The following is a 25,489-nucleotide window of genomic DNA, read 5'->3' as shown; positions in this document are numbered from 1 at the left end:
CTCTCTCTCTCTTTCACTCTCTCTCTCCTGTAATAGCCTCTTATCTAGTCTCCTCACTTCCACCATTTCCTCTTGAGGTCAATTTTCACCACAGCAGCCAACATGATCCTGTCAAAACCTAATTCAGATTATTTCACTCCTCTGCCTAAACAGCTTCAATGGCTTATCAGCTCATTTTGAGTTATACTATAGGACTTTAATATGCTTTTTTTTTAAGAGATGGGGTCTCACTATGTTGGCCAGTTGGACGTGAACTCCTGGCCTCAAGCGATCCTCCCACCCTAGTCTCCCAAAGTGCTGGAATTACAGGCATGAGCCACCACATCTGGCCCTTTAATATGCTTTCACCTCAGGCCCTTTGCACTGGATGTTCTCTTTGTCAGGATTCTCTTTCACATGATTTTGCTGCATAGCATACCCTCCCACCTCCTTCAAGTCTTTGTCTAGCTGTCATCTTCCCAGTAAGCCTACCTTGTCCACCTTATTTAAATATTTATGCTGGCCGGGCGTGGTGGCTTACGCCTGTAATTCCAGCACTTTGGGAGGATGAGGCGGGAGGATCCCTTGAGGTCAGGAGTTCAAGACCAGCCTGGCCGACATGGTGAAACCCTGTCTCTACTAAAAATACAAAATTTAGCCAGGCATGATAGCATGTGCCTGTAATCCCAGCTACTCGGGAGGTTGAGGCAGGAGAATCACTAGAACCTGGGAGGTGGAGGTTGCAGTGAGCCGAGATCACCCTACTGCACTCCAGCCTGGCTGACAGAGTGAGACTCTATCTCAAAAAATAAATATTTATGCCAATGTCAACTCTTGTCCATAAAAGAAGAAAAGAATAAAATTTAAAAATATAAATATTCAGTATCTACCCCCAGAATTCCTCCATCTCCTTCCTATGATTCATTTTTCTCCATTGCTCTTATCACCTGCTGCCATGCATTGTATAATTTATTTACTTATTTTGGTCATTGTCTGATTCTCCCCTGCTGCCAAAATGTGAGCTCCATAAGGGCAAGGATTTTTGTCTGTTTCGTTTACTGCTGTGTTCCCAGTGCCTATGACAGTATCTGGCATGCGGTAGGTACATAATACATTTTTCTTGAATGAACGACCAAGAAGAGTTACTCAGGGAGTTTATAAAAGAGGGAGGCTTCATTTGAAATGTACAACTTGTGTTTGGGAGGGAGTATCTCGCTAGAATAGAGAAGTGTAAGTGAGACCAAAGGAGACGAGAAGGTTGGAATGTGGAGGTTCTTGAACTCTTAAAATATAGCAGGTATCCAACAACTATTAGATGAATGGAAAATTAGACAAATAAATGAGAAATCTAGTTGTATTCTGCATAATATGTTAGAGTTCATGAAACAGTCTCACTGGGATCAATTGTGAAGAGCTAACTAGTTGGAACTTAAGCTTTTTTCCATGGAAAGAGTTTCTTTTTTTATTATTATACTTTAAGTTCTGGGGTACATGTGCAGGTCGTGTAGGATTGTTACATAGGTATACACATGCCATGATGGTTTGCTGCAGCCATCCCCCCATTACCTATATTAGGTATTTCTCCTAATGTTATCCCTCCCCAATCCCCCCACCCCCTGCTTTCCTTCCCCTATCCCCCACTCCCCAACAAGCCCCAGTGTGTGATGATCCCCTCCCTGTGTCCATGTGTTCTCATTGTTCAACACCTACTCATGAGTGAGAACATGCGGTGTTTGGTTTTCTGTTCTACTGACAACATCCTCTAGAAAAGTTCAAGTGCTCTGTGCTATGCCTCAAATGGCCACTAGGGAATGCTCAAATCCATAAGGTTGAACTGTTAAGAATGAACTTGGGTTCCCCCATCAGAGACTGCCTGGGAGCCCCAGTCCTCTGACTGCTGCCTCAACAGGCAGCTAGTGGAGAAGGATGTCTTCCAGCACTGTTTCCTATATCTGCTCTACCCTATGCGCCCACCCCAGTGCCAAAGTACAATACTGGACATGATGGTTAGTGTCCTTGGCATTCAAGACCCTTGAAAATGGTGCATTTTCCATCACCTCTTCTAAACAGATCCTACGTTTGGGCTATACTGGGTCATTTTTCATCCTCTATAAATGCCACTTCTTGTCCAACCACCATTTTTTTTCACGCTGTTTCCTTTACTGACCAGTACTTATCTCCAATTCCTATGTGTCCCTTTAAGGCCCAGCACAAAAGCCACCTTTTCCAACAGCCTTCCATGGTTACCATTTCTCTTACTGCCCCCTGCCTTTCTGAGATCCTAGGGCTCTGATTGCTTGTCCCTGTCAGGAGTCGCTTGGTAAACACTTATTCAGACACTGTCCCTATCTAAGCACTGCATTCTGGGGGTCCTAGTGAAAACAGACATCTGCCATTTCTGGACTATCAGGAAGGCAAGATACAGAGGTCAAAAATGAATGTAAGATACAAAAAATGAAGTTATGATCCCGCAGGACTAGTAAGGAACAGCCTACTCTTTGGAGGCCTCTCTAGAAGTGAGAAAAAGTCCAGCTGGCTTTAGAAGAGGAGATACTATTTCCAGCTGCCTATACCCTGCCCATGGGGTTGCAGGAGCAGCCTGGCCTGCCAGGCATCACCCCCTCCTTGGAAGGCCCCTGTTATTCCCCAGACCACCTTCTACCTGCCTTCGTTATTCAGCCTAGTCCAGCTACTTGTTGGCTGTTAGGATATAGGGAACTCTAATAGATGCCTGGGGCTTTTTCCCCTTTTAGCCTCTCTCCACCTGCTGTACTCTGTGCTTTGTTCTCTGAAACCATGATAAAGAGCAACACGGAAATCACAACGAACGTGACAATATGCCACAGAGAGCATGTATCTGAGAAGTATCCTGGGGCAAGCAGAGGGAGTGGGGACCTGTCTGGCAAAGCCCATGCCCAGATTAGCCAAAACCAGCTCCTGGACAGCAATCCCTAAGGCAGTAGGAGGGGAAGATTGGACTGGGATAGAAGAAAATCAGCATTTACTTTAAATCCACAGAAGCAAAGGTATTCTTGTCACTTTTTAAAGACAAGGAAACTCAGGCTCAGGCCATGCTGTTTTGCTCCATCTTATCCAGGCTTTTTCTCCTCTTTAATCCTAACACAGTGATGGACATGTTTGGGGAGCTCAGCTCCTTTGCTTGGTTCTCTAAACAGCTGATAGGTCCCAAAGCAGACAGACGTTTGCTACTTACATTGTAAGATGTGAGATACCATCAACGCTGTACAGTTGTCACTGCATGGAAGCCTTCCTAGAGCCAAATCCTTCTTTATTTGAAGAGTAAAAAGATACCTGCAAAGAAATTGGGAAGAATCTTTAGAGAAAGAAACAGGAATAAGAAAGAAATATTTCCCTTCTCCCAGATTCAAGATGATTCAAGAAAGGAATGGTGCCCCCAGTCAGATGCCTTTTTTGGGCTGGTGAGTAATGCATACGCTTTGCTTCAGCCCCAAACCAGCCCTGGACCACAGCTCAGCTGATCGAACACTTTGGCAGGCTTCACAGTCATTAGGAATCACCCTGGCCAAATCCTTCCGCCAACTTGAGGGAGTTGGCCAATCATCCTCTCGTGGTTTCTGCCACGTAGCAAAGCCACATTCCCAGCTAGAGAGAATAGGAGATCCAGCTAGAATAAATGCTGCACTCAGGAGGCCAGTTGTGTACTGTTTACAAAATGCTATCAAGTACTCACTACCATAACAGCTTAGGAGGTTGATGGAGCAAGAAATGGCCACCCCAGTTCACAATTATGGAAAGAGAGGGGCTAGGTGATTTTAACAAGGCTATATCACCAAAAGATAGTGAATCTGTGGCTAGAACTTAGGTCCGCCACTGAATTCAGGCTGCCTCCTATCCAAAAAGACTGTGTTTCATAAATTAAGAACTTGGGGCCACGCTTCTGCCTGCTATTCCCTTTGCCTGGACCATCTTCTCTGTATCACCAATGCCCAGCACATCATTTTACACAGTCAGTATAATTAATGTTTACTGAAAAGAACTAAACCATACTGCCCTTTTGCCCACCAAAAGCTCATCAGGGACCTATAAAATGCAGCTTCGTATCTATGGCTCTGCTAAGCAGATAACATTTATCTCACACTTGTCAAAAAGTCCTTCTCAAAGGAGAATCAAATTTTGGAAAGTAATGTGTGTAATAAAGACTACCACTAATTACCTTCTTACACGGTCCAAAATTGGTTCCAATATTTTATTTATTTGTTTGTTTATTTTTTATTTTTTGAGATAGAGTCTCGCTCTGCTACCCAGGCTAGAGTGCAGTGTGATCTCAGCTCACTTCAATCTCTGCCTCTGGGATTCAAGCGATCCTCCTGCCTCAGCCTCCCGCGTAGCTGGGACTATAGGATGCACCACCATGCCCAGCTAATTTTTGTATTTTTAGTAGAGACGCGGTTTCACTCTGTTGGCTAGGCTGGTCTCGAACTCCTGACCTCAGGTGATGCCTCCACCTTGACCTCCCAAAGTGCTGGGATTACAAGCATGAGCCACCGTGTCTGGCCCTAATATTTTGTTTTATAAAACACAGAGTATCTATGTGGATATTTCCCTATAAAAGTGTGATTTTCTAAATAAAGTTCTATGTGGACTTCCTTTTTAACCAATTAAACCTTGAAGGCAATATGGTGAATCAAAATTAATTTCAAGTGATAGGTGAAAATCTAGATTGAAAAAGCAGGTAAATTAGTAGGTGATTATTCAGCTTACAAAAGTGTTAATCATTATAATCCTTCAAATTGTGAGCTCCCCTGATGCATTAGAAATTATTCAATTAGAAAGATTACATTTGCACACCACTCTCAGAAACCTACATATTAACCTAGACAAGGCATCCTTGTAAACTTAACTATAGTTAAGTATTATTTAAATGGACCAATGGAAAAAATAATAAAGGAAGCCTAACTTTGCCATGCCTGTTTTCAAATATCGTTGTAAATGTGAATAATCAGCTTTCGTTGCTAAAGCAAAGGTGAATTTCATTTTGCTCCTAGTATGAAAGAAAGGAAACTTCTTGTCATTTGACATGGTCCTTGCCATTAAGAAGGCAGCTGCCTGCTACAAACACAAAATCTTTGCTCCGAACAGCTGATGAATCATTTATCATCACATTGATTTTTCTCATTCATTTTTTTTTGGGTGGGGTGGGAAGTTTATCTCCATAAATTTGAAACGCAACTGAAATGTGTTAGCAAATGCAAATACATATAGATACCAAGATATCAAGTTATTTGGGAAAGTGACCTGCAGATCACAAATGTGGAGAGAGAATTAGGAGAGAGAAAGAGGGAGAGAGAGGCTTGTAAAAAGTGACTTTTGCAAAGGGCCCTTAGAAAAGTCTTCCTTTATAAAAGGGGCAAAGATTGAACTGGCCATGAACTCTTCTGGGGGGAAGACACCAGGGAGAATAACTGCCAGTTTCCTGTGATCTTGGACAATCATTTTAGCTCCTATGATCTTGGACAATTCATTTTAGCTCCTATGACATATCTCTTCATCTGTAAACTAAGGGGGCTCAATTAAATTCTCTCTCAGATCTCTTCCATGTATAAGAATCTAAATCTAAGCCAGGTGTGGTGGCTCACACCTGTAATCCCAGCACTTTGGGAGGCCAAGGGGATTGTTTCAGCTGAGGAGCTCAAGACCAGTCTGGGCAACATGACAAAGCTTTATCTCTACAAAAAAAAAAAAAAAAAAAAAGGGCGTGGTGGCTCACGCCTGTAACCCCAGCACTTTGGGAAGCCGAGGCGGGTGGATCACGAGGTCAAGAGATCGAGACCATCCTGGTCAACATGGTGAAACCCCGTCTCTACTAAAAATACAAAAAAATTAGCTGGGCACGGTGGCGCATGCCTGTAGTCCCAGCTACTCGGGAGGCTGAGGCAGGAGAATTGCCTGAACCCAGGAGGCGGAGGTTGTGGTGAGCCGAGATCACGCCATTGCACTCCAGCCTGGGTAACAAGAGTGAAACTCCGTCTCAAAAAAAAAAAAAAAAAACCTAAAAATTAGCCAGCATGGTGGCGAGTGCCTGTAGTCCTGGCAGGAAGCAGGGCGCAGGGACTGAGGTGGGAGGATTGCTTGAACCAGGGAGGTTCCCACTGCACTCCAGCCTATCCAACTTAAGCCAGAGTGAGACCCTGTCTCAAAAAAAAGAAAAAAAAAGTGTGAGTCTAGAAAGTAGAGTAAGGTTTTGAGGAGTGTTTTGTTGACAATATATTTTTGCAGAAGTAGGTTTACATTGTGATTCCGAAGGACACTTTTTCATAAGTATTTATCATCATTATGGAATATTTTGTCTTCTGTGAGATACATTCACAACCTTCACATTTTCAGTTTCCATGGAAATTGGCTGGCATCATACCTGTGCTGTTAAGCTTCCCTCTCTGACTGAAACTCCGATGCCATGAAGGAGAGCACACTCGTTGTAGTAGTTAATGGCATAACCCCCAAGTGGTCGCCCAGGCTTGAACTTCTAGAACACCCCTGTTTCTTCCTGTAGTCTCCACCCTTTGGAAGATTAACACCTGGGGAACCAGCCAGGCCCACCTACTCTCCAGATCCTCACCTTCTCCCAGAGAGTGACTTAAAGCCAAGCTTTGTGAGATGGGCCAGAAGCACTTGTCCCCAATAAATGGAGAATAATGATTCTTAAGTAACATCATGCAGCAGACACACAGGTAATCACTATACCTTGTAAGTTCTTCCCGCAGATGTCCAGGGTCCACTGGGAAAAATTTCACCATAAATTTGAAAACAATCTCCTTAGGATCTTAAAACACAATATCTCCATAAGTTTTATTTAAATGTCCATCACAACAGTTATAGGTCTACACACACACATACACACACATACACCCTCTCCTCTTCCCTCCCCTCCCCATCACTCCCTCCAACACACTTCTAAGCTTCCATTTATCACATGTATAAAGTGTCACAATTTCTGGATTGTGTCTCTATGTGTATAGAGATTGGGAAAGTTCTCCCACCCCTCTTTCTACCCTCTCTCCCTCTGAGTTTATTTGTATAAATGTGCCCCTTTGGGGCCTACTGTGTCCTCTCCTAAGAAGTATCACATTCAGAAAAATATAGCACTTGCTAGTTGGGATTCTGCATTCCTAACTGAGAGAAGGGCTCAACTTCAGCTGAGGCAAGTGTACATCACTGGGCCTAAATATCTCATAAAGAGAATTCAAAGCACAATGGACTGATGCCTCTATCTATCTTATACATTAGGAAAACACATGTACTTATTTTCACATCTGCTTGCATTTGAAAATGAACTTTTACACAAAACACAAATGCACACATGCAGCATTCACACCATTGATTCAGTAGATATTTGTTGGGTACCCATTATGTGCAAAGCACTGTACTAGGCAGGTATTGGGAGTAAAAAGACAAGCAAGAGCTCACAATCTAGTAGAAGAGACAGACATCTAGACAATTACCACACCCTAGAATGCTTTAAGCACTGAGTACTGGGGAAGCACAGGAGGGAGAAAAGAGTTTAGAGGAGGTCAAGGATGTCAGGACTTGAGACCTGAGTAAACCTGCCAGATTTAGCGAATAAGAACTGCAGGACCCCCAGTTCAATTTGAATTTCAGATAAACAACAATTGCATGGGTTGTGCTTATATAAGAAAATTATTATTTGTTTATCTAAAATTACAATTTAATAGGGCATTCTGTGTTTGATCTGCTAGGCCTCCATCTGAGATTAGTTTTGTCGAAGTCAGCAGAGGTAGGAATACAAAGTGGCTAGTGGCAGGGGCAAGGCTATGAAGGCAGCCAGAGTTCAGTGCTTTGTGTACCATCCTAAAGAGTTGGGAGTTTATTGTTCCAAGAGTAGTAGGGAGCCATAGAAGCATCGTAAGAAGGAGAGTGATGTGATCAGGTTGATGTTTTCAATAGATTTCTTTGGGAGTAGTGTAGATGATGTATGGGGAGAACCGGTTTAAAAGCTGTTAGAATAATGTGACAGATGATCCTTATGCAGTGGGAAGACAACTGTGGGAAGCACTAACATGTAAAGAGCAGGCAAAGAAAGAGGAACCAGTAAAAGAGACACTAAAACAGTGCACAGTGCTGATAGAAATCCGCCTGCCTCAGAAACATCTGTGGAATTTTGTAAACATGCAGGTTGTTGGCAACCCAGGAATAAGGACCAGGAATTGGCATTTAACAAGAAACTCAAGTGATCCTAATGCACACTGAAATCTGAGAACCATCACACTAGATTGTAAAATATAGGGCAAAAATATTTCATACATAGTAGGCATTCAAATATGAACTGAAGCGAATGAATAATGCTTGTGACAGGATATAACTAAAGAATCTTCAGGCAGACAGTGAATGGCATTGCAGATTGACATCAAGGATGCTTGAAGATTTGCAGTGCCAGAAAATGAGATATATTCCTCAAGCCAATCCACAGAGTACTGTAATTACCAGAGTTCTTCAGATTTACTCAAAGATCCAGCAGCATGATTTCTTTCATCTCAGGCAAAATTAAAACAATTTTCTAAATTGCTGAATTTACTGGATGTATGAAGCATTGAAATAATATCTAAAAGCCCTTTTCTCCCCTTATATTAAAATGAGAAATTGTGTGAGGTTGCTGAAACCTTTTTCAAGCTCTAACTGTGAACGCTATTCCTTAAATTATTTTCCATACTTACTTTTTACCTGCTTTGTTATGGGCTTCAAAAGTTCCAACCAAACCTGTAATAACATTAATGAAAAAATTGGTAGAGCATAGCACTGAGCAGAGCTTTTTTTTTCTTTTCGGTAAAAGATAAAGATCAACATGAAATAAACAAGTACCAGGACTATTTAGACTTCTAAAGGTAGCAATAAACAGCAATGTCAAGGAGATGGCATACTACATTTAATCTGCACCCTTATATTTTCCCAGTGACAGTGAATATTGTTGATCTATAAACTTCCTTGTTGACATTTGAATCACTGCTCCACTGCCTTAGTAGGATGACAGAGGTGTCACATACATGGCTCATTAGTTGCTACAAAGACTAATGAAGGCATTTGGCTCCACATTTGAACCCTCCGGTCCCCAGATGTCAGTCTAAGAGACATAATGAGCCTTTCTGGGAAGGTGCCAGATCACAGATATGCCAAGGCAGGACACAACAGAAGAATATCATGAATGTTAGGACCTGAGAAAGGAGAAAGGCGATTCCTCTGAATATTCATTGGTGAGGTTAAAAGTCTTAGTACTGCAGGTTGAGGTCCAGGCTCTGGAAAGGCGAAATTGATAAAGCATGCATAGCTGCTCACAGAGTGACAAAACAGGAAGGTGGGGTAAAAGAGTTTGTGTTTGGCAAACTGAGGTGACTTTGTTTTGTTGTTTTGAGACAGAGTCTCACTCTGTCACCCAGGCTGGGATGCAGTGGCAAGATGTCACCTCACAGCAATCTCTGCTTCCTGGGTTCAAGCAATTCTCTTGCCTCAGCCTCCCAAGTAGCTGGGATTACAGGCATGCACCACCACACCCGGCTAATTTTTGTATTTTTAGTAGAGATGGGGTTTCACCATGTTGGCCAGGCTGGTCTTGAACTCCTGACCTCACGTGATCCACCTATCTCGGCTTCCCAAAGTGTTGGGATTACAAGCGTGAGCCACCGCACCTGGCCAAGGTGACTGTTAATAAACAAAGAGGGAGGAGAAAACTAGTTATTAAATCTAATCATGTTGCAAGGGTTTTTTATTTTTCAGTGAGGGATCTGAACGCTACATACCTAGCTGCAGACTGCATTTAGAAACAATGCTAGACAGAAAGAACCCTATAATGAAACCAACTTACATTATTTCCAGAATGGCTGCAGAATTCTAATCCAAAATATTCCTTTTCAGCAAGATTTAGATGGCTGCAACTCAGGTTAAACAATGCCTTCCCAGATGACTTTTGCTAAACAAAACAAAAAGATGATAGCACAATTTGCGTTCCTAACCTGATACAGTTACTGCATCACAAAATAAAGGGTAGAAGCCACAAGATTGTCTGCAAGCCCTGTTCCCTTTAAGCACTGTTTAGAGGACTTGCATCCTTTTCAGAGATGTTGAGCGTTACAGAGAGATCCACGTATCTATCTGTAGACACATATGTTGTTTCAGCGACATCCCTTAAAACGCCTCATGACAAAACATCTTGGAAAAAGAGAGCCTTGCACTTAACTATGGCTAGATCTGCAAATCTACCCTTTCAATGGAATTCTTTAATGAGTTCATCCCGTGGGCAATTTGAATGATTTTTTGCAAATTGACAGACAGTTTAGTCAAGATGTAAATCCAACCCTATTACTCCCCTGCTTGAAATCCTTCAGTGGCTTCCCATCAGGATAAAGCCTATATTCCTTAGCACAGGAGACCCAGCCTCTCCCTCCTGTGGCCATGCCTGCCCCTCCAGCCTCTTGCCCGCCTCCTGCTGACACTGTCCTCTGTAATAACTGCAGCCTGCTCATAGTTCCCCATACCTGTCCAGTCATTGTGTGCCTACATGCCTCTGCTCATTTCATCCTTCTCCACCTACCGCTCTTTCCACATTTCTTTGGTTTGGCTTACTCCTACTCAGCTCAGATGTCATCTCCCCAGGGAAGCTTTCTTTGATGTCCATCAGCCACAGGCTGAACCAAGGGCAAGCCCCCCTATGCCTCCAAACACTCTCGCTTACCTCAAGCATAGCATTTCTTGCCCTGGATGTCTATCTTCCCCGTTAGACTGAATTCCTCCATAGCAGGGACTTTGCTTTATTTTTCTTGTTACTCACCAGTTCTAATTCAGAGCCTGGCACATAGTACTGGGCTCCTGAATGTTTGTTGATCCAACATGAAATTGACCATATGATTTTATGAGCCCCTTGAGTAGATTTCATTTTGCAACTTTCCCCACCAAATCTGCATACAGCATACTCTGTTCACATAAGGCCACACATTTTTTTTCTTCATAAAGCCCCCACACACTGTGAGCACAAAACAGTCCCTTTCTTACGCTTCTCTGAGAACAGGAGCTTTGAAGAGTTCGCTGTGAAAAATCTCTTTGAGCTGAGTGTGGCTGGGGCTGATTTTTAGCTTCCACCATTGCTGAACCCAGGGGTTGCTGTTGCAGGGAGGACCGTGATGGGAAAATTGAGCCCTGGCTGATAGGCACAAAGACACGCTGCTGAAAACCCCTAGTTAAAGCCGAGTCACGCGGTGCCTACAGTACTGCAAAGGAAGCCAGGCGCTGGGAAATGTAGTTGGAAATCACCGACCCATAGAATTAACAGCAACCTTGAGAGGTCAGAGAGTCCATCCACCATCGCCCACCCCCTCTCCCTCAAGGCAGCACCACACTGAACAGATCCCACATCTGGGATTTAATAGCTTTCAGAAAGGCGGCCTACCTCACCCCCTCCCCCCACCGACCAAAAATACGCCCCTCTCCCCATGGACTTCTCTCCACTTGGTAATACTGCCCAGAGCTCCGCTGACTCAAGATTCATTTGGGTTAACCTGGGTCCTATTTTTAAGTGAAAATAGGCCGCAAAGGGTGAAACCTATTTCATCCCTTGCACCTGGAGACAGAGCTGCTCTACCGAGGGGAAGGGGGTTTGATTTGATGTGGGAGATTACAATGGAGCTATAGTCCAAGAAAAGGGGGTCAGTACCCCTGGGGGGGCACTAAGGGAATGGGGTTGCCAGGGAGGGCCTGTTTATAGAGGAGGGGGGTACATTTTTGCCTGTGTGGCAACCTTGCCTGGGGCACGTGCTGACACAGACCATTGCAGACAGATGAAATCGCTCCTATTTTTAAAATCCTTCACAGACAAGAAGCTGCCACGGGATTTTTATTATGAAAAAAAAAAAAAAGAAGAATTTCTAAAGAGAGAGAGATGACAGCAATACTTTTTCCAACACCAAAGAAATATTTCAGTCACGAGGACCAAATTCCGTCATAGACTCCAGTTTTTTTTTGCCAGCAATTTAAGACGCTCAAGATTTTCCTTTCTCCTCTTCATATTTTATTCTTATTTTCCATCAGGGCACTTAATCCTCCCTATCAACGCTGCCACGTGCCATGTGTTTGTATATTTACATGTTTCTACAGTCACAAAGAATATGTAGCCATTCTTTTAAGATTTCTAATTAAGGCTTTCTTTTTGCTTCCTTCTGTAAGATCCCATACTATGTTTATAAGAATAATTCCGTGATTCTTCCATCCCTGTAAGTGTTGCCAACTGGCTTTAAAAGCCTTTGGCATTTATACATTTGGAGGTCAGACACTCACGTGGCTAAGCTTTCCACCCCCATCCCCGCGAGAGGCATTTTCCTTCAGTACTCCATAGTGTACATTGAAATTGGCCAGCTTTGTGGAATGTGTTACGTAATAGGTAAGGTCTTGGTTCTGTCTCAACATGCAGTCTTTAAGTTTTTCTATCATTATAATCCAATTTCTCAATTTTGATGTTATTATTCTCTTTCTCATAATATTGCCTTATATTCAACTTTCCTGTTTCCTCTGGACTTCTGATTCTCTATACAATTGCTTGCTCTTTTTTAAGCTGGTACTTTTCAACATCCTAATCAAGCTCCTTAACAGATCTAAATTCTTTAACATCCATCAGTCCTTCCACTCAAGGAATTGAAACTCCAATCCTGAGTCCTGTCTCATCCTAATATCTGCCTTTAAATATCTATCTATCTATCTATCTATCTATCTATCAATCATTTCAAACAAATCTTTCACAACTCAGATTTATAATCTTTAATTTACTGGGTCATAACAATTAGACACTGATTCCTGAGGGTTCCAAACTCATCTTCTCATGGAAACAATAATATTCAAAGTGGCTAGTTCTATAAACAAATCTGTTAAATTTTGTGTGCACATAGAGCTGTTATATACCAGTTCGTTAAAATAAATCAGGACTGTAATCTTGCTCTATTCACTTATTAGCTGGACAAATTAGGCCAAATCATTTAGCTAACAGATTGATCTACTTCTTCTAGATACCTGAAGATAGAAACCATGTGTCTGAATTCTCGGAATTAAGTACAGTGCTTGGCAGAGTGGACATTCGATAAATGGATAAACGAACCCAAACATTTAACTTAATTCATGTACATTAGTACATAAACTGTTTTAAAATTCCTATGTAACAAAAAAGAACCCGAATAGCCAAGGGATTCCAAAGTAAAAATACTATTAGTATAATAGTTCTCTTAAGAGGGAAACAAATTAGTCATTATGTGACCTTAGGCAAATTACTGAACCTTTCTGAGCCTCATTTTCTCATCTGTAAAATGAAGATAATAATGATATTATCTCATAGGGTTGTTGTGTGGATTAATTCACATCAAGGTCTTAGTACAGTGCCTGGCACATCATATGCACATGCACATATGCATATGCACTTCAGCAATGCACATGTATAGATATATACATAGCAATAAATCTGGAAGAATATACACCAAATTGTTAACAGCAATATTCCCGGAGAGGGGATAGAATAAGGGGGACTTGAACTTTTTACTCTGTACATGTCTGAATTTGTTTTTAATAAGCAAGGATGGTAGAAACTTTCTTAACCAACTTCCACTTAATAATGCTCATATAATGCTTTCCATTCCCTCTTTAAAATATTGGCAGATGCCCACATTGTGATGAAAGCTCATGGCCAGTAGGGTACTCAAATACAATTGTACACTTTGACAGTGACCATTTGAGTCCCGTGCTTACTAATAATTATGTTCTTGAAAATATTTTTGACAAGTTCTACTTGTTATTATAATTACACCATTTAATTAAATGGTATGTGTATCCAAAATTATTATGAGCATTAATAGCAAGAGTTGTTTCTATGAAACTTAAATTGATATTTTTGTAAAGACTCAATCGGGGGAGTCCCCAAATATGTGCTGTCAAATTAGTTTTGGATATGACAGGAATAAAAGATTGAGGGAGGAAAGACATCGAAATCTGGAAAGATTCTGTACTCACTGCTTTGCAAGCATTTACATTCTTGTTCCACATTAAATAAACCAAGACTGGAAACCATTGATGATAGATTATGGATGTGGTTTATGGAAGAAAGACAAAAGGGAATACAATCAGAAGTTCATACTAAAGAAAAGGCCTTGGCCCTATATCAAAAGATTGGGATATAAATATAAATATATACATTTTATGTTAAAATAAAAAATTGAGATGTCTGTATGTATATGTATATGATTTGTTATGAGTTTTTGCTTTAGAAAATTTTGTCAATTAACTGATTAACAACCACCTTCGACAACATTCGAAAAAAGATATTCTCAGTATCATTAAAATGACCATACTCCCAAAGCAATGTACAGATTCAATGCAACTCCCATCAAACTACCAATGACATTCTTCACAGAACTAGAAAAAAACTGTTTTAAAATTCATATGGAACAAAAAAGAGCCCGAATAGCCATGGCAATCCAAAGCAAAAAGAACAAACTGGAGGCATCACGTTACCTGACTTCAAACTATACTACAGGGTTATGGTAACCAAAACAGCAGGGTCCTGGTACAAAAGCAGGCACATAGGCCAATGGAACAGAATAGAGAGTCCAGAAATAAGGCTGCACACCTACAACCATCTAATCTTCAAAAAAGCTGATAAAAACAAGCAATGGGGAAAATACTCCACATTGAATAAATGGTCCCTGGATAACTGGCTAGCCATTGGCAGAAGATTGAAGCTGGACCCCTTCCTTACATAAAATAGAAGAATTAACTGAAGATGGATTAAAGACCTAAATGTAAAACCCAGAACTATAAAAACCCTGGAAGACGACCTAGGTAATATTATCCTGGACATAGGAATGGGCAAAGATTTCATCACAGAGATAACCAAAAACAATCGCGACAAATGAGATGTAATTTAACTTAGGAGCTTCTGCATAACAAAAGAAACTATCAACAGAGAACCTACAGAATGGGAGATAATATTTGCAAGCTATGCATCTGACAAAAATCTAGTATCCAGACTCCATAAGAAACTTACACAAATTTACAAGAGAAAAACAAACAACTCCATTAAGAAGTGGGCAAAGAATATGAACAGACATTTTTCAAAAGAAGACATACATGCAGCCAACAAGCATATAAAAAAGCTCACTTATCATTAGAGAAATGCAAATCAAAACCACAATAAGATACCATCTCACACCAGTCAGAATGTCTATTATTTTAAAGTAAAAAAAATAATAGATGCTGGCGAGGTTGCAGAGAAACGGGAACACTTATACACTCTTGGTGGGAGTGTAAATTAGTTCAACCATTGTGGAAAGCAGTATGGCAATTCCTCAAAGAGCTAAAAGCAGAACTACCATTGGACCCAGCAATCCCATTACTGGGTATCCACTCAGAGGAATATAAATTATTCTACCATAAAGACACATGCACGCAAATGTTCATTGCAGCACTATTCACAATAGCAAAGACATGGAATCAACCTAAATGCTCATCAACAACAGATTGGATAAAGAAAATGTGGTACATATACATCATGAAATACTGTGCAGCCATAAAAAAGAATAGGATCATGTGTTTTGCAGGAACATGGATGGAGCTGGAGGCCATTATCCTTAGCAAGCTTACGTAGGAACAAAAAACCAAATAATGCATGTTCTCACTTATAAGTGGGAGCTAAATGATGGGAAATTATGAACACAAAGAAGAAAACAACAGACACTGGGTTCTCCTTGAAGGTGGAAGGTAGGAGGAGGGAGGGGAGCAGAAGAGATAACTATTAGGTACTGGGCTTAATACCTGTGTGATGAGATAATCTGTACAACAAACCCCTGTGATACAAATTTACCTATATAACAAACCTTCACATGTACTCCCAAACCTAAAATTAAAAGATTCTTTAAAAGAGAGATTTTAATGTGTCTTACATATTAATTGTGTGCTTTGTAAAATTACAGACTATACAATTAAGGTTTCAGGAAAAGATAGATTGGAAGGAAATAGAGCATATCATTAATAGTAGCATAATGGGTTATTTTTACTTTTTTCTTATACTTGTTATATTTTCCAGAGAAATACAATAGATATTCTAAAAGTTAAAAGCATAGTGTCATACAAAATGTCTTATAGATGCTTCCCCTGTTTCTAATGCTGACTCTGGTATTCAAAATATTTCTTATGCCCCCTTCAGGAAATTATTCTCAAAGCCACAGATGATAATCTCTCATTCTCCTGACTTTATGGTTATGTCTCATTTTTTCTCCCCAAATATGACTGTCTTAGCCAGTTCAGGCTACCGTAACAAAATACCATAGAATGGGTGGCTCAAACAATAGGAATTTATTTTCCGACATTTCTAAAATCTGGAGACCTGGGATGAGGGTGCCAGTATGAATGGGCTGTGGTAAGCACTCTGTTCTTGGTTTGTAAATGGCTGCCTTCTTGCTACATTTTTACATGGTGGGGGGTGGGGAGAGAGAGAGAGAGAGAGAGAGAGAGAGAGAGAGAGATCTTATTCTTCTTATAAAGCTACCAATCTTCCTGGATAAGGACCCATGCTTATGATCTTATTTAACCTTAATTACATCCTCAAAGTCCTATCTAAATAAAGTCAGATTGAGGCTTAGCACTTCAACATATAAATTTTGGGAAGATACAAGTCAGTCTATAGCAATGACCCAGCTTGATGGTCCACTTTAGTTACCGTATTTGCTCTTTTTGACTTTTGGCTCTTCCCAAACACTAAATTCACTCTCAAATAATGAAGATTTGTGAGGCATTTTGGAAAGAATGTGCCCAGTTACAGAGGACCAAAGAGGAGTTCCAAGAATGTGCTGAGCCCTTGCAATAAATATGAGGTGACAGCACAGCATAGTGGCTAAGAATGTTTGCTTTGGAGCCCGACACACCTGGGTCTAGTTCCGACTCCTCTACTCACTAGAAGGGTGATTGTGGGCAAGCTACTTAATCTATCTGAGCCTCAGGTTCCTCAGTTGTAAAATAGGATTGTCAGAAGTCAGAAAGTAAAGGTCACATATTGTATGACTCAATTTCTATGAAATATCCAGAATAGGCAAATCCCTAGAGACTGAAAATAAATTAGTGGTTTCCAGCAGCTGGGTAGGAGTGAGTAACAATGAGCATAGAGTTTCTTTTTGAGGTGATGAAAATATTCTGGGATTAGATGGTTGTGACGGTTGCATAACATAATGAATATACAAAAAAAACCTCTGAATTATATACTTTAAAACAATGAATTTGATTAATTTACTGTTATGTGAATTGTATGTCTATTTCAAAAGGGATCATAGTGAGCTTCTAGTGGGAATATTCATGTAAAGTACTTTACACAGTATCTGACACATAGGAAGGACTCAATAAGTGTTGACTACTAACAGGGGACACCGTAATAAGGCTACTGTCACAATAGGTATAAACCAGGGCCGTCTTGGACAAATCCTGCTGTGTGTTCACCTAGTGATATAGTTTGTCTCTGTCCTCACCCAAATCTCATCTTGAATTGTAATAATCCCTATGTGTGAAGGCGGGACCAGGTGAAGGTAATTGGATCATGGGTGAGGTTTCTCCCATACTGTTCTCGTGGTAGTGAGTGAGTCTCACAAGATCTCATGGTTTTGTAAATGTCTGACATTTCCCCTGCTTGCATTCATTCTCTCTCCTGCACCCCTGTGAAGAGGTGCCTTCTGCCATGATTGTAAGTTTCCTGAAGCCTTTCCAACCATGTAGAACTGTGAATCAATTAAAGCTCTTTTTATAAAAAAATAAAATAAATCGCCTGGTCTCGGGTATTTCTTCATAGCAATGTAAGAACGGACTAATACACATAGCTATTAGCATCTGCACCATCTGAGGGGTCTATTTTGACAAGGGAAACATTTATTTGAATATTCAAAATCTGAAATATTTACAATCACATACATAACTACTGGTTTTCTCTCAGAGAAACCAATATCAGCTGATCATCTCTCCCAGTGGCAAGTGAATGAATTACCTTCCAGTCCTTTTAATCCTCCGATTCCACCTTTTCACAGGTTAGTCTCAGCCATAACAACCACACACAAAAACAGAGACAGAAAACCGTTTTCAGTCCTAACCTTCTCCTTAATCAACCTTTAAAAGCCACTGCCTCATCTCTCCTTTAGCATGCTTTCTACTCTATTGTCTTTTTCAAACTCTTTGTTTTCCTGTTTGTAATTTTCATCTGCCCAAACTCTGTGCTTAATTTTTGTGTGCCTGCCCTTGCCTTTTTGTGTATGCCATTATCCTTTTGCGATCCTTTCCACCGTCACTTCAATTCAACACAGATTATTGAGCACCTGCTCTGTGCCACATACTTTCCTAGGCTCCAGGGACACTGAGATGAACAAGACACAGGCATTATCACCAAGGAACACATAGGCTGGCAGACAAGACAGGCACATCCATGGTTAATCACAGCAGTTTGAGCTAAGTGATTTTGTGGAGGGATGTATGCAGAGGGTAATGTGAGATCACCTAACCCATAAAGATGGGTGAGGGCATAGTATAAAGGATTCCTAACAGAGGGGACACCTAAGCTGAGGCGTGAAGCAAGAATTGGAGTTAGCCAGGGGAAAGAAGAAGAATGTTGAGACAGAAGAGATTAGAAAATCTGGTGTGAACAATGAAACTGCAAGCAGTTTGGTGTTGCTAAAGGAGAAAGTGAGACCCTGGGGCTGGAGAAGTGGGCAGGAGTCATATCAAGGAGAGCTGTTTGTGACTTGTGAAGCCATGTGCCTTGAAGGTGAGGTACAGGGTGGGGTTAGGAGTAACTGGATGATGTTCAGCAGGGACTTGACATGGTCAGAGTTGCGTCTTAGAGACACCAGCCTAAAAGTAGTTACACCACTGCTGCCCAAGCTGTAAAGTGCATATGAATCACCTGGGGATCTTGTTAAAATGCAGGTTCAGATTCTCTAGATGTGTGGTGAGGCCTGCGAATCCACTTTTCTAACAAGCTCCCAGGTGAGACTGATGCTGCTGGTCTGTGGACTACACTTTGAGGAACGACGGTTTAAGGGATAGGTGGAGGAGAGGGTAAAACAGCTGACAGGTAATCAAGTTGGGGCTGCTATAGTTCAGGTGAGAGAAGACGGCAGCCTGGATTAAGGCAGCGGTAGTGAGACTAGAAAGATAAAGGTTGGAGAGATGGCTCTATAGTAGGTGCAGTTGGACTTGGGGAGGTTAAGAGAGAGGGAGTGTCCTAGAGATTCCTGGTATTCTCGTTGCAGGTCTTACACGCTTGCTCCTTTTTTGCTGTCTGCCAGGGTAAGGGTTTGTGTGCATCATGGCTGAGTTAGGCTTCATTTTGTCATCTTTCATTCACCTTTATGCATCACTTTGCTCATCCTTGATGTTTGTGTCTTACCAGCTGGCCCACAGACCACATGCACAACAAGGGGCTACCCAAGCAGCTTGCCTCACATACTCCCCATGCCTTGTTACTGAATTCTCCCCGCACCAACCTATTTGAGAGTGGGGATGCTCAGAACATTTCTCACCAATGTGTGCACATATTTGAACCACTCCTTCAACACTCCCTAGCCTTTGCACAGGTATGGAAAGAAAATCATGGCTTCTCATTTCAAAAGCTTTCTGCTGGCATTAATTTATAAAATCTCCTGACAACCAATTGTGTTCACCATTTCCTTTTAGTCACCCACCTATTCCAGGCACAGTGGCTCATGCCTGTGATCTTAGAGCTTTGGAAGACCAAGGCAAGAGAATTTCTTGAGGCCAGGACTTCAAGACCAGCCTGAGCAACATAGTGAAACCTTGTCTCTATAAAAATTAAACAATTAGCTGTGTGTGGTGGTACATGCCTGTAGTCCCGCGATTCAGGAGGCTGAGGTGGGAGCCCAGGAGTTCAACTGCAGTGAGGTATGATCACATCACTGCACTCCAGGCTAGCCGACAGAGCAAGACTCTGTCTCAAAAAGAAAAATAAATACAAAAAATTAAGTTCACCACCTGGCATTTTCTTTTCTTAATCTTTTTTATTTTGTTTTAAAATGTTTATCTATCTATTTATTTATTTTGAGATTGGGTTATAAGGCTGCCTAATTTTTGTATTTTTAGTAGAAATGGAGTTTCACCATGTTGCCCAGGCTGGTCTTGAACTCCTGAGTTCAAGCGATCCACCTGCCACAGCCTCCCAAAGTGCTGGGACTATAGGCATGAACCAATGTGTCTGGCCAACCACTTGGCATTTTCCTTCTGGTTTTCGTGAACCTCAGAGCTTCCCCATGTATTATCCCTTCTGTGACTTACCCCAATCACCTACTTTGGCACTGGCCCAGAACCAGTTCCATCCATAATAGTATAAGCACATTGTCATTCAGCATATTTGTGAGGACCACTGTGAATGAACTCCTTCTGGTTAATTTCCATCCATCCTTTACTCTTCAAATCCTAAACTCCGAATAGCATTTTGGAAGCCAGAACCAAGCAGAAAACTCCAGTGAGAGGATTGGACTTCTGTTAATTAGAACAGGAAGTCTGGAGATAGTTCTGAATTTTGGTACCATTTAGTGTAATTCTAGGCTAAGCAAGTTTTCAGTGACGCTGATTTAATTTCAGCATCTGGTGAAATCTTGGTCTGCACTTCACCTCAATTGAGCTCTGTTTGTAAATATCAATAGGTGTGCACCTTATTTACAGAGTTTAGACCCCACTGAAGGTAAGCTTTTTTCTGCAGGCTGCATCCCAGAATCTCGGAACTTCTTGAGGAATAAACCCTAGGAGGGATTCTTTTTAAAGAATGTTTTACTTTTTGGTAAAAATGCAAATATACTGACTTTTTTTTAAAAGACTTATATTTTACACATTTACCAATATAGTCAGCTACAACAAGTTTTCTAGGAAATAAGCTGAATATAATTTGAAATTTTGCACTCAGTCACCCAGGGCACTAGGAAAGTGAGCTCCTTCAGGGCAGAGGCGGAAGAAATTCATTGACCAAGCTGTAACCCTTCCTGGGGTTTTAACTCCTGGTAAAAGGAGAACTGCTAAGAGTGGTGAAAGGCTAATTACCAGGTAGCAGCAGTTCCTTCTAAAATGGAGCTCTCTCTGCAGGCAGTCTAATCTTTTAGCATCTGGTGGAGAGCAAGGTGCAGTCAGACACATCAAAGAACAAAGAAAAAGTAGGAAGTGAACCGAGGCCCTTTCCCCAGAGCCCACAGGACTCAGCAATAAACCCTGGAGGGAAGCACAGTTTGACTGGGTACTTAAGGTTTCCTGATGGGGGTAAGCAGAGAGAATAAACCTTTTAGTTGCTTGTGCACGTGTGAAATTCACACCAAATTACAACTGGTTTTTATTTTATTTCTGAAAACATAAAGCAGTTCAAAGTGCTGCATGCGTGAAAGATGGAAGGCTTAACGTTGCTTAGGATTAACTGCCCAGAAAGATTTCCGGCCCACGTGACCATCCTGGGGGGTCCTGGAGAATCAAGATGAACAGCTGCCTGACCACCACCCCCTATACCCACAGCCATACTGACGACAACCAACCCAAGCTAGGAAGAGAACTCTGGAATCAGGTAGCTAGTCCAGTACCTGATAGACGATACTTTCTGTCAGACACCTTTTCAAAGCTACAAGGAAGTGATTATGTATAATTGTTTGCGGCTTTATGCAGACCTGACAATGACCTGGACAGGTTGCATCTGATTCACATTCTTTGCTGGAGTAACTTGATGGAGTCTAAGAGACTCTCACTGTTCAGAGTTAAGCTTCATACTAAGCGGGGTGGGGGGAGAGAAAGATTACCAGCAAGATTACCAGCCTAATACCAATCTTGTCCCCACTCCTGGGACATTGAAATTATCATGCCTAAATTGGAAAGATCGTTGAAAAGTGACAGTGTAATAATAGTGTTTTTAAGATAGTGCTCCCAAGTCTTATAGAAATTACTAGCTACTCTGGGTAATTAAAACAATTATAATTGTTTGTTTCCACATAACGCTTCAGCATTAAATCCATGTGGTGGCCATGATGCACAACTAAATCCTAAATGTTACTTGGAATTATATTTTAAAGTTGAAATCGATTCTGTATATATCTAGCAATACGAGACATCCAGGACAAAACAGACCATTAGATATCATTTCCTCCAAGCCCATCATTTTATAAGTGGGGAGATTTAGATCCAAAGCACGTAAAAGACTTGCCTAAGATCTTTCAGCAGGTTAATGGCAGACCGGGGAGTGGAATCCAAGTCTTCTGGCCTCCAATAATGGGCTCATTTCATTATATCAGGCTCTCGTTAAATGTAAAGAGAAAACTAATATCTAGGTGTATGAAGGATAAGAAAGAGATAAACAGCTAGAATTCGTTTTTCTAAAAAATTCATTTCTTCATTTCATAATCACTCTGTTTACCTGACTTCACATTTTTTAATTTTTGTGGGTACATAGTAGGTGTATATATTTATGGGGTACATGAGATGTTGTGATACAGGCGTGCAATGTGAAATAAGCACATCACGGACAATGCGGTATTCATCCTCTCAAGCATTTATCCTTTGAGTTACAAACAATCCAGTTACACTCTTTATTTTAAAATGTACAATTAAGTTATTATTGACTACAGCCACCTTGTTGTACTATCAAATAGCAGGTCTTATTCATTCTATTTTTTTTCTACTGATTAAAAATCCCCACCTCCCCTAAGTCTCCAACCCCCCACTACTCTTCCCAGTCGCTGGTAACTATGTTACCTGACTTTATTATCTTTTCTCACCTTTGGACTGTATCGTTGGCTCACTTTTCCCACTTTCTGCTTATGACTTCAATATTTCATCTTCTCCTTTAGCCTCCCTTTCCTCACTTGCTCCCCGAGTCTGTCTCTTTTTTCCTAGAATCAGCTTTACTCCATTTAGAAAGAGGGCTCACTATGTTGCCCAGCAGGGCTGTGAGCAGGTTGAAAGCCATGCTGTTCTGATAGGTTGTGAATTCCACAGAAACCCTATAAAGAAGTCATCAAGGAATAATGCCTTATAAAACATCTACTTACTAAGAGGCCACGAAATCCAGCATATTAGGGATACTGTGGAGACTCTGTGTTGACTGAACAGAAAATCTTTTTGAATATATTCAGGAAACTATTCCAAACTAAATGGAATAGGGAGGCACATGTGGAATTTAGGAGTCCATTCAAAAAAGTAGGATTTCAATGTATAAAATGCACACCAAAATGTTAAAATCTTGATGGTAGGATTATACTTGAAATTTATTTTCTTCATTTGCTTACCAGAATTTTCTCATCTATTTATAATGAACTTAGGTTCTGTTGTTTTTGAAGCTGGATATAAAATTTTAAATTAAAAATATACAACCTCTACAGGATTCAAACTGATTAGCAAAAATGAGAGGTCATGCGAGCTATCAATCAAGTTAATTTCCCTGTCCGGAAGTGGCTCATTCCCCACCCTTTCCACATCTCCACGTTAGCCAGATGTGCTTGTTTGTTGACAGCTGTGGACTATACTAAGGGACCAGTTCTGCCCTGGAGCAGGAAACCTAAAAGAGGCCCCTGCCTCAGTCTTGACTTGGCTTCTTTCCAAGCTCCACACTTTCAGCAGTCACTTAGGATCTGTTATTTCACTCTTCTTTTTCTACCCACACATCTACCTGAGTTTCTAACCCTTATGTTCACCTAGTCTCTTCACTTGGGTTCCTGCTGCTTGGTACTGACTTGGACCTACAATAGCAGCCGGCTAGATTCCACTTAGGTCTACTCTCCTCTTGACTGATCACTGTATATATTGTGCACACAGTAGGTGATTCACAAAAATTTGTCGAACTTAACTCCTGGGGCTGCTTACAGCTCAGCAGTGTAACTTAATCTGGGGCCTGCTTACAGCTCTCTGCCCCTTTTGTTTTAGCCTACACCAGCTTGTAGTCATCCCAGTCCTAAGTGCTAACTCACACTTGTGAGCTTTGGAGTGACTTGAACTTCTAAGTCAAGTGATTACAGATTCTTCTCAGTCTGGATTAGTCTGGGGCTATCCCCAGATTTAAGGACCTCTGCCATCCTTTCTCCTCAAGGCTATTTAAATACGGTGGCTCTATTTTTAGGGTATGCAGCATAACTCAAAACAGTTGTCTGGAATTCTCTAATTGTACCCAAGTACAAGTACAGCCAAATCCAGAACATTCTTAATTCGTGTGTTTCTTTTAAATACTACACATCTAAAAGACGAATGTACAAGAGAGAAAGGGAAAGCACGGTTTAACTTTCTAAATGTAGAATTGTGGGAAACCTGAGAAGGGAGTAGTGGTAGGATTTGTAAGTTATTAGCAACCTTTAATGGGAAACTACATCCCAAGGGATACTAACCTTTGTGTCTTAAAATTAGTTGTACACTCCCAATGTAAGCTCTTCCAATACTTTTCTCCATTAATTGCTTAGGTGGAATTATTTGTACAGAAGGATCTGGTTAAGCTGACTCATTGCTGTTTAAAAATCAAAACCAAAGATATTCTTCCCTTCTGAATGTTGAATTTGACATTTGCTTTTCTCAGCTTAGGAGGATCTAGTCCACATTTCTCCAAATGCAGAAATGAACAAACAGGTTCACGGTAGCTTCCACAGAGAGACCTTAGGAGTCTTTGTAGATTCCTAGGAGTAGAGATGGCTTCTTGTTTGTTATACTTTGGGGAAATCTGAGGCAGGGCGTTTCTCATTTCTTCTGGCAATCGCATTTCGAATAGTCAGTGAGGGCATACCGTGACCACACAGTTTCACATATGTGCAGGACTGGTCCAGGAAAAAAATTATTGCTGTAATACATGAAATGTTTGCACCACACCCCTCCTGACTTAACACTTAACTTCCTAGAACGTTTTATCAACGAACTGACATCCTATCAGTTAACTCACTGGAGCAAGGATTAGCTGCCTGGCAGCTGAGAGCAAGAACAAAATCCACTCTTACATTGACTTAACAGATATTTACTAAGCATCTATTATGTTCCAGAGTAAGCAGTAGCTATTCAACAACCATTGCTTGCCTTCTCAAAATTAAAGAAACTTACTGCATCCTTTTGGCCTCATAACCCCACCCATTGAGTTCCAAAGAATGACCTTTCTTTCTGACCTCATATGATTCTCAGATGCCACGTATTTTTCTAACGTTGTCCATTTCTCTGAACTGTTTCCATTTTCCATCTGCCCCGTGAAAGCTCTCTCAGACCTCTTGCAGGGCCCACTTTGCCAGCAACTGCTGACTCTGTTTTCTACTCCTAACACCCAACACAAATAAGAGCCGTTTAAGATATAACATGCTGAAATACAGCAAATTAACACAGGAACAGAAAACCAAACACTGCATGTTCTCGTTCATAAGTGGGAGCTGAACAATAAGAACACATGGACACAGGGAGAAGAAAAACACACACCAGGGCTCATTGGGGTCGGGGCAGGGGGAGGGAGAACATCAGG

The 25,489-nt window shown here is 41.1% G+C and overlaps 1 protein-coding gene across 2 annotated transcripts in view; it reads right to left on the bottom strand.

Moving 5' to 3' along the window:
* FRMD7 (FERM domain containing 7) overlaps nucleotides 1–25,489 on the bottom strand; it is a 53,036-nt gene that overhangs the window by 15,439 nt on the left and 12,108 nt on the right. Inside the window, exons 2-5 of one of the 2 annotated variants that reach the window (XM_012458720.2) lie at nucleotides 9,833–9,937; nucleotides 8,691–8,733; nucleotides 6,703–6,781; nucleotides 3,194–3,291 (exon numbers count right to left, since the gene is read on the bottom strand). In XM_012458720.2, the coding sequence (XP_012314143.2) occupies nucleotides 3,194–3,291; nucleotides 6,703–6,781; nucleotides 8,691–8,733; nucleotides 9,833–9,937 (325 nt within the window). The remainder of the gene's footprint in view (nucleotides 1–3,193; nucleotides 3,292–6,702; nucleotides 6,782–8,690; nucleotides 8,734–9,832; nucleotides 9,938–25,489) is intronic. The other variant, XM_012458721.2, reaches the window with a different exon arrangement.

The sequence above is a fragment of the Aotus nancymaae genome, unplaced genomic scaffold, assembly GCF_030222135.1.
Source record: "Aotus nancymaae isolate 86718 unplaced genomic scaffold, 86718_ANA_hifiasm-v0.15.2.pri h1tg000004l, whole genome shotgun sequence".
NCBI lineage: Eukaryota > Metazoa > Chordata > Mammalia > Primates > Aotidae > Aotus > Aotus nancymaae.
The sequence above is the reverse complement of the archived record's forward strand: the minus strand, read 5'-3'. Positions and strand labels throughout refer to the sequence as shown.